At 45.4% G+C, this 14,200-nt stretch overlaps 1 protein-coding gene across 5 annotated transcripts in view; it reads left to right on the top strand.

Annotated features, from left to right (window-relative positions):
- The window catches only part of UBR4 (ubiquitin protein ligase E3 component n-recognin 4), a 77,347-nt gene extending 66,739 nt beyond the window's left edge, over window positions 1-10,608 (top strand). For all 5 annotated transcript variants that reach the window (XM_068414810.1, XM_068414809.1, XM_068414807.1 and 2 more), the window contains 9 exons: window positions 443-661; window positions 917-1,030; window positions 1,359-1,501; window positions 1,811-1,936; window positions 2,716-2,910; window positions 4,813-5,037; window positions 8,485-8,575; window positions 9,148-9,310; window positions 10,221-10,608. In XM_068414810.1, the coding sequence (XP_068270911.1) occupies window positions 443-661; window positions 917-1,030; window positions 1,359-1,501; window positions 1,811-1,936; window positions 2,716-2,910; window positions 4,813-5,037; window positions 8,485-8,575; window positions 9,148-9,310; window positions 10,221-10,285 (1,341 nt within the window). In that variant the 3' untranslated portion in view covers window positions 10,286-10,608. The remainder of the gene's footprint in view (window positions 1-442; window positions 662-916; window positions 1,031-1,358; window positions 1,502-1,810; window positions 1,937-2,715; window positions 2,911-4,812; window positions 5,038-8,484; window positions 8,576-9,147; window positions 9,311-10,220) is intronic.
- Window positions 10,609-14,200: the final 3,592 nt, after the last annotated feature.

Genomic DNA, 14,200 nt, shown 5'->3' with positions numbered 1-14,200 from the left:
TAAGCAGATATTTGTGTAATAGTTGATAGCTTCAGGTATCATCTGTTAGTCTGGAAGAGGCTGGAGGGCAGAGATTTTGACTTAAATATTTTCTCGTGCTGTGTGGTGTGAGATTTACACAGTGATGTGAAGAGAAGATAATTTAGGTCTGTGAACTATATAGCATTGATAAGCTTCTGGGGACCTGATCGCTGCTTTAAGAATACTGTTTATCCAACATCCACATCTGAGCATTTAACAATGGCCAGCGTAGAGGCAAATTGCCCCGGTTTCCTATGTGGTTTTAGGGTCCCTAACGTAGGAGCATCAAAGAAGAAAGTAAGACACTTGGCAAAAATTGTTCCAGATCAGTGCTTCGGCTGAGCTGTCATGGGTGGGATTAGAGGGAACAGTTACTGTCATGTGCACCCTTTTTCTGAAGTCCTGTTTCAATCCCTGTTAGGTGCTGATAGGTACAGACTCCATTTCCAACCTGCACAAACTGGAGCAGGTGTCTAGTGATGAAGGGATCGGGACGTTAGCAGAGAATCTTCTGGAGGCACTAAGGGAACATCCAGAGGTGAACAAGAAGATCGACGCTGCCCGGAAGGAGACACGTGCAGAGAAGAAGCGTATGGCCATGGCAATGAGACAGAAGGCCTTGGGCACGCTGGGGATGACGGTAATGTCTGTTTGCACTGACGGCAGACTAGTGAGCGAACGATCTTTTCTTTCTGTCTTGCTAAAACTGCCACATAAGGAATTGTGTAAAATGATTTATTGACAAATATTGCCGAGCTCAAGCCCACGGTTTGCCTGGTGCTGCTGGGAGAGTAAATACGGTTGCTAATGGCAGGCTGGGAAATGGGTTGGGCATTCCTGTTACAGTGGTGGGGATGGTGGTGTTCATCATTGTCTTTTTAACCTGCTTTTGCAGACGAATGAGAAGGGTCAGGTAGTGACCAAGACTGCGCTGCTTAAACAGATGGAGGAGCTCATAGAAGAGCCAGGTCTGACTTGCTGCATCTGCCGGGAAGGATACAAGTTTCAGGTAGAGTGAGATACATTTGCAAAGCTTTCTCACCAGCTGAGGGGACTTGCCAGTATTCAGCTGCACACAGGTTGGTGTGTTGGCTCTGGGAGATTGGGAAGTCTCAGGTGTGGTTCTTATGATCAGTAATTCCAGAGGTGGTTGGGAAGTGGAAGTGTCTTTCCAGTGAAAGAATGATGTTTTCAGTGGAAGCTGGAGAAAGATTTGCTCAGTGTAAGTTTGAGGTAAGGACTGGGAGAGATGAAATTCAGTGCAGTGTCAGAACAGTACAAAGGGTGAACTGTCACAGAAGTGAATGATCTCTAACGTAGCTGTCATGTCATTGCAGCCCACAAAAGTCCTGGGTATTTATACTTTCACCAAACGTGTTGCACTAGAGGAGTTCGAGAACAAGCCCCGCAAACAACAGGGGTACAGCACAGTCTCTCACTTCAACATTGTCCACTACGATTGTCACCTTGCAGCCGTAAGGTACGTTCTGATCACAGGCTGGATAGTGGTGGCTGATGTTACTTTCCAAGGTGGTTTGTGAGCGTGGCACTTGGTGTCGTAACTCAGGGTGGGTTTGCTTTTGAGCTGGTCACTTTGCAGCCTGGAGACAGCCATGAGCTTCTCCGTTGTGTTCTGCTTTAATGTGCCAAATAGAGGTCAGGCCTGGACACTGAGAAGTGAAGTCCATAGTTTAAAGCAGCTGTGGAATTGTCAATTTTTTGATGTTTTCTTGGACAAAAACTTGCATACTTGTAACTTGCCTGGGTGTGGCGTGATTTCTCAATGCAGACTTGCTCGCGGCCGTGAAGAATGGGAGAGTGCAGCCCTACAAAATGCCAACACCAAATGCAATGGGCTCCTGCCAGTCTGGGGACCTCATGTGCCAGAGTCTGCTTTTGCTACTTGCTTAGCACGGTGAGTAGGAAAAGTTACTTCTCGAGGTGTTCTGCATTTGCGTAGGTGAGTCAGTACGTTACCACAGAGGCATGCTAGTTTCCAAACATGGAATCAAAGATGATGGCAGCTAAATCTTAGTAAACCTGAGCCATTTCAGACTCTGCCATCAAGAGTACATCTCCTAAAAAAAGTGCAGGTGTCTGTTTGCTTCTTGGCTTCATATAAATAAATAAATTCACTGCCTCCTTGGCCCCCAGTCGCTCCTGGTGATGCAGTGTGCAGTAACAGTGTTGATTCATTCGCAGCCCAGTGACCTCCTGCTTTACAAAAGAAACCTGTCTGACACCAACGGATTCCCGTGTGCCAAACCTCTGTTGGATGGTAGAGAGTTACAGTAGCCTGACCACTTACATAGAGCAGATGGAGATGGTTCATCCTGTTGTCAATATTCTGGTCCACCTTGTGCTGGGTTTGTATCGTCACATTAGAAATCAGGAGTGGTAACATCTTCAATGCATTTCAGCCTGGGAGCTGTATCCCAACCCCTGGACATGGGAAAATAGTATCGATGAGTGTATGTATGTGTGCAGATGGAATTGGATTTGCCAGAGGAAGCCGAGAGCCTGCCTTTGGGGAGGTTAATCGAAGGTGGCAGTGCTTGCATATTTTTGCATCCTGTTCATTCTTTAAAGTTTTTCTATGAGATACTTGCTCAGATTCTGAACTATGGTGTGGAAGAAGAAACTGTATTGAAGTTTTGAAAGGGTTTTTAATAAAGTAACACTTCTGTTTTTCAGACACAACACGTACCTCCAGGAATGCACAGGGCAGCGGGAACCCACCTACCAGCTCAACGTCCATGACATTAAACTGCTGTTTCTCCGTTTTGCGATGGAGCAATCATTCAGCATAGACACTGGAGGAGGAGGAAGGGAGAGCAACATACACCTCATTCCATACATAATCCACACGGTGCTCTACGTCCTCAACACGTCAGTACCTTTCTCTTAGCAACAACCTCTGCCTTCCACTCTCAGTCTCAGAAAGGTCTATAAGGGCTGCAGGCTGGGCTTTGTACATGGATGTGGCAAGAATGGTGGAAAATCACACAAAAGTTTTAGGAGGAACCAAATTGCACATCTTAAGCAGACTGTTAAAGGTTTACGTTGTTTGGAGTAAAGCGTTGCTGCCTGAACATGCAGGATAACAGGGAAGCTATTGAGCAAAGCAATTGGGAATTAGCTTCTCTTTCCATTCTAGATGTAGTTATTACCTCTGAGCTGAGCAATAGGGTTATTAGATTAAAGAAACGCTGCCAGCTTCATTTTCTCTGGAGCAGACACTATGATGAAATAATTGTTGTTAGTTGAAAACTTCACCCTGGTATCATCTTATCCGATATTAAAATAACACGATAGTTTTGTTTCCACTTCTGACATACTGGAATTCTCCTGTAGTGTTCAGGTCCATCAGATTTTCCTGATATTTTAAAGATTTTTTTTTTTTTAAATTATTATTTTTTTTTACTAATAAACAGCAGCATAGGAACACTTCTGCTGAAGTCTTTCAGTAAGGTCTTATTTATGGAAAGCATAGTAAGATAAGGGCGTGCTTTGGCTTGACGCTGTCTAATCTATAGGTGCCTAAATGCTTTGGAAGATATGAGCTGGGTCTGATAATACAGTACCCTGTGTGAAAATGTAATGCCTATACACCTTTTATTTGTGTAGTTAGATACTAGAAAGTAATACTAATTGGATGAGGGTATAAATGTTAAAATATACTCATCTTCAACCAAGGTCACTCCAAATGGAGTGCAATGAAGTCTCTCTCTCTTTCCCTTCTGGAACTAATCAACGTTTTGGCTCTAATACAATTTGTCTATTGTTTTTAATATCTATCTCCAGATCCCTGTGCTATTGTTTTCAGAGTCCCTTGGGAGACAAATAAATGAAACTATTCTTTTCATCTCGTTAGTCTGCTTACTGGCACCAGAGAGCCCAGAACCCGCTGTGCGGCTGTTGTATAAAACTGCATTATGTAGTTTCCAGACATTATGTTTTTCCTAAAGACACGTCGATATTAAATGGAGAAAATGAAGAGCTACTAGTTGGCTACCAGCTGCATCATGTAGCAAATGAAAAGGTCACACGACACTGACACCAGGCACAGCTTTAGCTGCTAGGATGCTGCTTTATACCTTCCTGATAGGGAGAGTATATCTAACTTAAGAATCGAGGGCGCTGCCTGGCTGGCAGCCTCTTCCTGATGAAGCAGAGCAATGGACTGTGGTAAAGTGTGATAGATCTTCACAAAGTCTACTCTAACACAGAGTTTGCGTGGTCAGCTCTGGGGTGTCAGGCCTCCTGAAGAGACTGGAGCTAGGGGAAAGGAAAAAATATTACATATATAAGCTTACAGTAAATATACCATCTGTTTGTTTTTGAAATTGGCCTGTGTCTTCTCAGTGATGGCTTTTGTGGTAGATGAGTAACATAAATTGATCCTAAGGTCTGGCTGTAGGAACTGCAGTCACGTGCTTAGTGTCAGATGGGAGACGATGCAGCCTGAACACGTGGACTGGCTGTCCTGGCTCCTATTTTTTTCTCTAAAAAAAAAAGGAAAAATAGCTCTACAGTGGTATTGCCCTCTATTGGGGCAATGCCAGCTGCCTTGCAGACCTCTCTAGTACCATACACAGGAAAAGAGAGTTTGCTGAGCTTGGATGCTTCACTGGGAGCAAATACTCAACCAGTGGATGAACTTGGGAAAAACCTGGTAGTGCAAAGCTAGCGCTGCTTTTTCCTGTGTTTCCTTTATAAAAAGTGTCTGAGCTGTAGCAAATGAACATGCAAGAGCCAGAACGGCTGCTGAAGGTTTTTCTTGTGTTTCAGAACTCGAGCAACTTCAAGGGAGGAGAAAAACCTCCAGACCTTCATGGAGCACCCCAAAGAGAAGTGGGTGGAGAGTGCCTACGAGGTGGACGGGCCCCATTATTACACGGTGCTGGCGCTGCACATCTCACCCCCCGAGAAGTGGAAAGCCATGCGAGTGGAGATCCTCAAGAGGCTCCTCGTCACCTCCCACGCGCGAGTGGTGTCACCAGGGGGAGCCAGCAGGTTAGCCACCACCCCGCTGCTGCTCCCCAGCTGCCACCTTACTCATGTTACTGTCACAGTAGTCAGAGCCACAGGGCAGCTTAGGGGGAGCTAAGGAAATATTTGAGAAGAGCAGATATTAACCCTTCTGAGTAGCTTTGTACTCAGTGCTGCAGAGGTACGAGCAGGAGCATTCAGTTCTGGGTGTTTTTTGGAGTGGATCAATCAGTTGATCAGTGGGAATGATGCTTTTCTTAGCAGTATGGCTAAGAGAAGGTAAATAGTAAGATGCACATTTCCCCCTTACCTGATGTGAAACACTGTAGTAACTTCTGTCGTGTGCTGTTTCAGAGCTGCTAGCGTGCTCTCTGCTTGCCTTCCTAAAGAAGCTGTTTCTGTGCTCTTTTGATCAGGGCACCAGCTTCCTTAAATAGAAAAATAGAAATAGAAATCAAATGCTGTTGCTTTTTAAAAAAGGAAAAAAAAATCAATAGCAGCTGTCAGGCACTTGAAGTACAAGAATAAGTGGCTGTGCCTGCCTGACAAAAGCACGTATTTCCAGAGAAGGAAGAGGAATTCCAGTTTCTGAAAAGATGATTTTAAATAGCTGTCATAATTAGGAATAAATTCATTATTATTCTAAGTCGCCTTAAAGGGTATTCTTATTCTGATGACATTAATTATGTGTTTGATAAAGTCATTACATTGTAGTAACACACAACACAGCATGCATCAATGCTATTAGAGGCATCAAACGTGAAGGAGCCCTTAAAGGGGCTCCTGTATTGATTTCTGTGCTGGTTTCTGCTGTTCAGGCTCAGCCTGCTTTGCGTTCGTGTCTCCTATTTCCACCACCCTGCCTGAGTTCTGGGAAAGGGGTTTTAACAATTACAGGAGATATTATCGTGGAGGTCTGTTTTCTCAGGCGCAGCCTTTCCTGTGGCCCACAGAAGAGCCTGGTAAAGCAAAGCCCCTGTGACAGTTTACTGTGGATATTTGGTGTTTTTTAAAACCCTCAGTAAATGATTCTGTTTCTTTCCCAACTTATCTCTAAGCATGTATGTAATAAAAGTATATTGCAAGGGACGTAGCAAGAAACTCGCAGCTAAACCATCCCACCTCTGGAATTTCAGGGGAAAACTCACAGGAATTATGTCAAGGTTTATTCAAGGGCTTTCTTTAATCCCTGCAGACAGAGAGAGCACAAAGGCTTCCTCTGATAATACCTCTCAGAAATAGAAATATGGCAATTTGTATTTCCAAGCTCTGGGCTTATTTATTCTTGTGGAAAATCAGAAAGAGGGCGATGGATGGAGAAGTGCTCTGCAGATAAGTGCCAATACCTTGAATTTGTAGGCTAAGGCAAAGAGGAAGCCAGCTCTGTAACGTCAGAGTGAGATGTCTGCATACACAAGGTTAAAATTAACATTCCACATTAGCTGCAGTACGAGGGTGTTATCTGGGAGTGCCACCATCCAGAGCACATCGGGGTGGTGTGGACTGAAGGCTAGAGGGACACAAGGACTCAGTGCTCCCTTTTTTGGGGGAGATGCGGAGAAGTCACTGTAGAACCACCAGTGCATCTAAAAGCAGCTGAGGATCAACTCGTGATCCTAAAAAAGAGCCTGTAAATCGTGTTAATGAAGATGGAGGCAATACTCTACATTCCCTTGTACTGAAATGAAGGCAACAAATACTGCCCGTGCCCTGTCCTGTGGTTAGGTGTTTTGTCCAGCTGCTCAGATGGATTAGTCACTGTAAGACAGATTCAAGGAGAATTTAGCCAAAAACATCCTCTGTCTCTGCCAGGAGCTACAGCTATCACAGTTTGTCCGCAAGACCAACACGAGGGATGGTCAGCACCTTCTGGGTTGTGGAAACACTTTGTATTTAAACCCAGAGATGAAATTACCAGGATGGACAGGAGTTCTGGGTTTTTTCTTTTTTTTTTGTAAATATAGTTTGCAAATTCCAGAGAACTGAATCAAGTGACCAATTACCTGTTCGTTATTACTGAACCAAGAAATCTGTCTAGAAGAATTCTGTAGACTCTTCAGTACAGCTTTCATCTGGAGTTTGGGAGGAAAAAATCCTTTTTTTTTTTTTTTTTTCCCTTTGGTCCTGACTGTGACCTTTCTAAAATATTCATGAGAGAAGCGAGGCTCTCAAAGTGTTAATGTCTAACTTTTCTGCTGGCAGTCCATGCATGGCTGATGAGCCTGAACCAGCTTACGTTAATGAAAACGCAGCAGCTATTATATGAAGGAGCTGTTCCAGAAGGTAGCTACCAGCCTTAACCCACAAGGGCCTTTTAGTTTTCAATTAAAGGAGCAGACTCCAATTAGATCAAAACCATTCACATAAAAAGAAACTCTTGTCTTGCAGTATTTGGGAGTCTAGAATTAGCCTCGCTCTAAGTTGCTGTTCTTCCCATGGAAATTTAGTCACCTTTACTAATTGGTTTTCCTTTAAATAATTAAGCCTAGCTGCCCAAGCAGGCTACCACCTACCAAGCCGTCCATTTTAAGGGTAGATGCATAAATGTAGCCTTTTAGAATAAAAGCAGCAAAATGTTCATTTCCCCCCCCAAAAAAAAACAACTTTTGGCACGTTGCAGTTGTGCCATGGTCAGACGATGCTCTTTTGTCTTGCTGACTTGTGTCAGTGGCAGCTGAACTAGTTCTAGATGCATAAAAAAGGACTTTTTTTTTTTTTCCCCCCCAAAGCTTTTAAGTGGCGAGCAGGAAGCGGCATGTGATGGAGGCAGATGTACCTGAGAAACGCATGCAAGAAAATTCCAAACCCATTAGAGTTTCTGGCAGGAGGTTCTGCCTTGCCAGAACCTGTTCATGATTAATCCTATAAACTTGGGGAGCTGTTATCCCAGAGCAGCTCCGCACCTTTTAGAGCATTTCTTCAGCCAGATGCTGAATTTCCAAAAGAAGTCCTTTCATGGCGATAGAATAACCAAGAAGATATTAAATGGAAACGTCTCCATTTCTTCAAGGACAAAATATTTCTCTCAGAGTCTTGCAGAAACCCTTTTGTGAGTTAAAGTACAGACTGTATCTGAAACATGGATTTAGTTATTCTTCAGGAATCTGCTGTGCTCCAAGCAGTGAGCACACAAATGGGGGCTGCGCATTGTTTTTTCCGACTTTGCTGTTGACTTCCTACATAGTCTTAGCAGTCTGCTTCCCTCTTTTCTGCCTGTGAAATAAGGTTTGATTGGCTAACTGGTTACACTAGGAGCAGCTGGTAAAGTGACTTCCTAGCCTAGGAATCAGTGCACAGAGATGACGGACACCCAATGTTTGTATCATGTTCAGCAAAGCTTCCTCAGAGCCATTCCCCACGCGTGTTATTGATGGGCTTTTTGGCCTTTTCAGCTTTCGTGCTATTCATCAAATCAGTTACCAAAGCATAGTAAAGTGATTAACTCAAAGATTGATTTCATTATCTTCCTAGACTGGCAGATAAGACAGTGAAGGAATACGCGACGTACCGCTCCGGCCTTCTCTTCTGGGCCCTAGTAGATCTCATCTACAACATGTTCAAGGTAAGAAAAAAACAAACGTTAAAGTTCATGTGCATCAGCTTTCTGACCTGAGCAACTACACGTATTTGAAACAGAAGGCAGAGTTTGAAGGCCCTTTTTCCAAGATCCTTCTAAACATAAAACTTCACCTTGTATGAGCAGAAAGGCCGCAAGAGGCTGCCCGTGCTTATTGTACCCAATGTGGTATCTGAAGGATTGAGAGACTTTTCCAGTTTGCAGCACTCCTCCTGTATTGTGTATTTGCTTATTTTTTCTGTTTATGGTTCACTAAAGCAAGGCCATTCAGAGCTGCACCAGGGAAACAGGTGGGAAGTAGGGGCATCCACCAGAAATTAACGTGCAGCTTCCAAAGGGGGTTAAATAATTGGGGTGAGAAAATGCCTGTGACCTTGTTTGCATTCAGTACAAAAAGATTATAGAGTCACATGTGGGGTAACTTTTTCTGTGTGGCCTATTTGCAAGAAAGAGGGGATGCAAGTCCAAGAGCAACAGGAGAAGGTATTGGGGTTTGCAGTTATGCTTCTAAATAGTTATTTTTTAGACTGATTTGCTCCCATTTTCCCCTCTCATAGAAGGTGCCTACCAGTAACACAGAGGGAGGCTGGTCCTACTCTCTTGCTGAATTCATACGACACAACGACATGCCAATACACGAAGCTGCAGACAAGGCCCTGAAAACCTTCCAGGAGGAGTTCATGCCAGTTGAAACGTTTTCCGAATTTTTGGATGTGGCTGGTAAGCGTTTGCTTTCCCTTTTATAGGCTGTCTTATGCAACTCGTGACTGCCCCTTGCTTGAGACAGCAGCATTCCTGACGCTGCTGCCGCAGCTTGTTTGTACGAGGCGGTGAGAGGAGGAGACCTCGGCACTCCAGCTATTGCCTAAGCTATTCCAAAAACAGTTGGGAGACGCGCTGGAGCATCCCCAGACAGGAAGATTTCTCTCACCTGATCCTGCGGGTCCTCCCCCTGCTCTGTTAGACGTACATGCTTACATCACAGCTTAAGGATGTGCTGGGGTATATGTGGTTTGAAGGCTGATTTGTAGATTCCAGGGTGATTTGTAGGCTGCCCAGGGAGCTGGTGGAGTCACCATCCCAGGAGGTGTTTAAGAAAAGGCTAGATGTGGCACTTAGTGCCATGGTCTCGTTGATACAGTGGTGTCAGGTCAAAGGATGGACTCGGTGATCCCAGAGGGCTCTTCCAACCTGGTTGATTCTGTGAAACAGATGTGACCGTGTACTAGAGGCAGCAGTTCAGCATAGCCACAGTTCCTGCCATAGGGATTTTGATGTCTCCAGGAGCTGCTGAAAATTCACCTGCAGAGAGACTGCTCTTGCTTCTGTCACAAGTTAGCTGTGCCCCAGGCCAGTCTCTCGCTGTCCAACATACAGAGCTGCCAGGCAGCCAGCTAGCAGGGTCCCTGTGGTAGCTCTGTTGCAGAAGAGCAACTGCCATATGGATTTAACGTACACACTTTGGTCCTTTCTGCACATGCATCCAGCAAGGGTTTATCTTCATCTTGTCCATACTTAAAATAACATTACAGCTGTCATTATACACATGCCCTAGCACAAATCCCTAATGTGGGCAGGAGAAACCGCTTTGTGGATCTAATTATTCTGTATTGTCTTCTTTTGTTTAAAGGACTCCTATCAGAAATCAATGACCCCGACAGCTTCCTCAAGGATCTTTTGAACTCCATCCCCTGAGCCGCCAGCACAGAGAAGCGTTGGGCAGAGACTACACTAGCTTGCCTTCCACCCCTTTGTGTTCCTCCTCGTGCAGTCTGTCCCTTCCCTGAGGAGTGCTGCAGTTTTTTGGTTTTTTTTTTTTTTTATTTTCTACAATTTTCCTTCTTTGGAGTGATTTGGAATTTAGATTTGTTTTATCTTGTATTTCAGTGCTTCTATCTGTAAAGCCTTGTGTATTCGAGGTGGTTGAAAGAACTTGTACAGAGAGGAATCCAAACCAGTAAATCTTAATGCTTTAGTGTGCACCTCCTTGAAGTTAAATAAATCGAACAAATGGGTAAGATGGGTTTGACTAGTACTTTAACCATGCAGTAGCCTAAATGCCAAGTTCTTTCTCATCTTTTCTTTCAGAGCTCCTCTCTCAGGGCTCAGAGCTCCTCCTCTTTCCAGCCCGTAGTCTGGACAAGGAGACACAGGAAACAAAAGGCTCGTAGCGAGCAAGGGAGCAGCCTGACCCTGTCTTTACTGGTTGTACATGCAGAGCAGGTTTCCCCTTGTGGGACATGAGCCTTAGAGACTCGTGGACTGCAAGGACAGCGTTTCCTTCCACCCCTTCTCCACCTGGCTGAGGGCAGCTGTCCCAACCGCAGTCACCTCCCCTGGCGCTTCGTGTTACCCTCCCCAAGGCATGTTGCATATCACGGTGTCTTTCCCCACTTCCCTCTCACCAAAGCTGTATTCAAAGCAAGCGCACACGCTGTTGCCTCCGCGTAGTACCGATGGCGACGTTCCCTCTCCGAGGGATGCTACTCACATGGAATTTATTTTCTCTCTCTGGTAAAATGTTCAGCTTCAGCAAAACGCATGGAAAACAGACACTGCACTTCTTGAGCGGTGCCCTTGCCATAGCTTGTGTTTTGGTGTGCATGTCCTGACCTGAAGCCAAGTACCTGCTTTGAATACAGCCTTGTCCTTTCTCACCCACTTGTGCATGCTGGTAACTTATCTCTACCGCCAGTTCTGCTCTCCTGTAACCCAGCTGACACGTGGTTAAGCTGGAATCTAATAAAGCTTTCCCTGTCTTCCTCGTCTCTGTTTGAACTTGAATTTCCGCAATCCTAACGCAGTCCCATCCCATAAATAATAATAATTTTAGAGGCTGAATAACTCGGCAACCTATTTGATGCCTTTTGTTAGTGTTGAGCCCTCATTATGATTTGGCAATTAGCGAACGGGTGAAGGCGCAATGTTTTTCTTCTCGCCTCCGTGGGTGCTTATGTCACTCCTGGCAGTCGGATTTGGTTCTGGGGAGGAGTACTGAACAGCAAGTCGCCTCGAGAGGTTTGGGTTAGTGCCTTGCAAGGGACTCGAGGATGTGTCAGTGAGCTGCTTTGTCGGTCGGGTAAATCTGTCTTGCCTTATGAAGGTACAGGAGGGGTCTGATGTGTGGAGTTTGTTCTGTAGTACAGTGATATTACGCTTCGCCTGCCTTTTAACCACATAAAAGAGAAAAACACACCTTGTTTTAAAAGCACTATAAAGTCAAACCTAACAGTCTTCTCTCCAAATAAGCAGCTGTAATACACCTATGGGTGGATGCACAAGCGTTGCTTCCCAGCGCCGGCGTACAGCAGCTTGGGCAATACCAAAAACCCTTCTTTGAGTAACTGCCCTTTCAAATCAGCATGATTCCTGACAGCAGCAGCCGACAGGTAACAAGAAACCAGGTTTTTATGACTGTGATTCTAATGCTTCTCACCATGTGGAGAGTTCAGGTGCCAGACTGAAACCCCACCGCTTTTTGACTTTGTCATTCGTGTAAGACTGACTGGTGAAGCTCCGGACAAGAACTATTAATGTGATTCAGAAAGCTGGGGAGGAAAACTAGGCTGGCTTGCTACCTACTGATATTTTTTTCACAGAAAAATACATCTTTTCCCCTTCAGCCACAGCCTCAGCGTGCCGGGCAGTGCCTCAGCTTTTGCTTCACAGCTGTTGCCTCACTGGCACAAAGGAGGATGTTACAAATACCTTTCTTCAGCTTTCCCAACAAGGTAACTCCAGCGTAGCTCCAGTTTTGCTGACACAAACCCTGGTCTAGCTCCGTTTATGCTGGCACAGGTCTTCTGTGAAAAGAGTCTCTGCTGTTGCAGGAACTGGTAAAAGTTTATACCAGCAAAATAATTCTTTTTCTACCCATGCAGTTGGATCAGCAGCTCCTTAAACTTACCAGGAGCAGAACGTGATCACCATTTGTTCACTGATGTTACTACAACTGCGAGGAAGTAGGATCTTAAAAAGGAGGTAGTAAACTGTGTCCTTACCCATATAAGCCCAGTTGTAATAAACTACTCAGAACTGTTCTACAGGGTTTTGCAAAAGCCCAGAGATGTATTTTGGAAAATAAAGGTGACATATCAAGTGCCTCCCTGCCCAGAGCACAAGAGGGCTGTGATTTATGGGGAAGCCAGATTTGAAAAGAAGGTGGAAACAGCACGATGGTGCTTCCGTGGAGCAGAATAGCTTGGGAGGGACTAAAGACTAACAAAAACAACCCCAGCAGACCTAGAGAGGGACAAGAACAAAAGAAAAGTGTTTTGGAAAGTTTCAGCTGACACAGGCCACACACAGAGGCTCGAACATTCGCAGTACTGCACAAAGGCGATGCAATCCAGGCTGCAAAACCCCCCGCGGGCTGGGGCTGGGGAAGTCAGCAAAGACTTGGGGGAAGCGTGTTACTTAACTTAGAAGTTAGAGGGGAGCGAGACTGAGAGAAAATGCCTCAAAACAGGGAAGAAGACTCAAACTGATGAACCAGAGCAGTAACTGAACAACAGAGAGTCAACCCCCTCGCCAAAATAAAACTGTTCATTTACAAAAGACATTTTTTTGGGGAAAAAAAAAATCCTTTGTGATGCACGAGAGCCAGCGTGACCTCCACGATTGCTTGGAGCCTGACTTAATGGGCAAGAGCTTCCCTGAGATGATCTGATGTCCTTGCGCCAGCTGTTCACACTGAGTCAAACCCCAGTAATTGTTTATTAATTAATTTTGGGAACGACACCTCCCTGGAGAACAAAGCACCCAGCCCTGCCCTGGGCACTGCCTTCGCTGGGGACGCGCTGGGCTCTCGCGCCTGGTTCAAAGGTCCCCATGAGACTTGTCCTGCAAAACTGGGAAGCCCTTGACCTTCCCCTTCTATTTCACGATGGTTTCCTTTGTCCTGCTGCCTCCTCCCTTCGTGATTCCCTTTTCCAAGCCAGGCAAATGCCCTCCTGGCAGCTCTGCACAGCGGGTGCTCCTCCGATGGCTGTCCCGCGGGATGGGAAGCATTCCTCCCGCTCCTCTGCCCTGCTACCAACACTTCCGACCAGCTCGCCATCCAAGTTTCTCTCCTGTGTTTTGTCTTTTGCTGCAATTGCCTCAAGTAATTTTAAACAAATGGTGGGATTAGAGCTGCTGAGCATAAACATACTGTGAGCTGCGATGTTTCGATGCCATAAAAGATTCCCTGGGCTTTTTCCAGTGCAGGAAAAGTGATTTATCTCCCTGGACACGCGTTCCCCGTGCCTTGTTTTTCAGGCAGGGGAAGGACATGCAGATCATGTGCATTCAGCAAGACCGTGGTGGAGCCTCCACGATTACATGGGTACATCTCGGGGTTGCAGTTTCTGATGTAGAAATTTGGAGAAAGAGCCCCTTTTCCCTTTGTCTAGAGGTTTTGGGGACACTTACTATGTGTGAGCACACACGGTACCAAAGGCTACCTCGGTGTTAAACAGCAAAAAACCCTTTCATATAAAAACATGGCCAGTTTCTGCCAAGACAATGCTGAGATGTTGCTCAAGGAGCCTACAGCAAAGAAACGAGACACCAGACGTGCGCCACTGACCACTGAACCACATGAAAACAGCTCCTGCGGCCGGGCTTGTG

This window comes from Nyctibius grandis, chromosome 17 (assembly GCF_013368605.1).
Source record: "Nyctibius grandis isolate bNycGra1 chromosome 17, bNycGra1.pri, whole genome shotgun sequence".
NCBI lineage: Eukaryota > Metazoa > Chordata > Aves > Nyctibiiformes > Nyctibiidae > Nyctibius > Nyctibius grandis.
The sequence above is the reverse complement of the archived record's forward strand: the minus strand, read 5'-3'. Positions and strand labels throughout refer to the sequence as shown.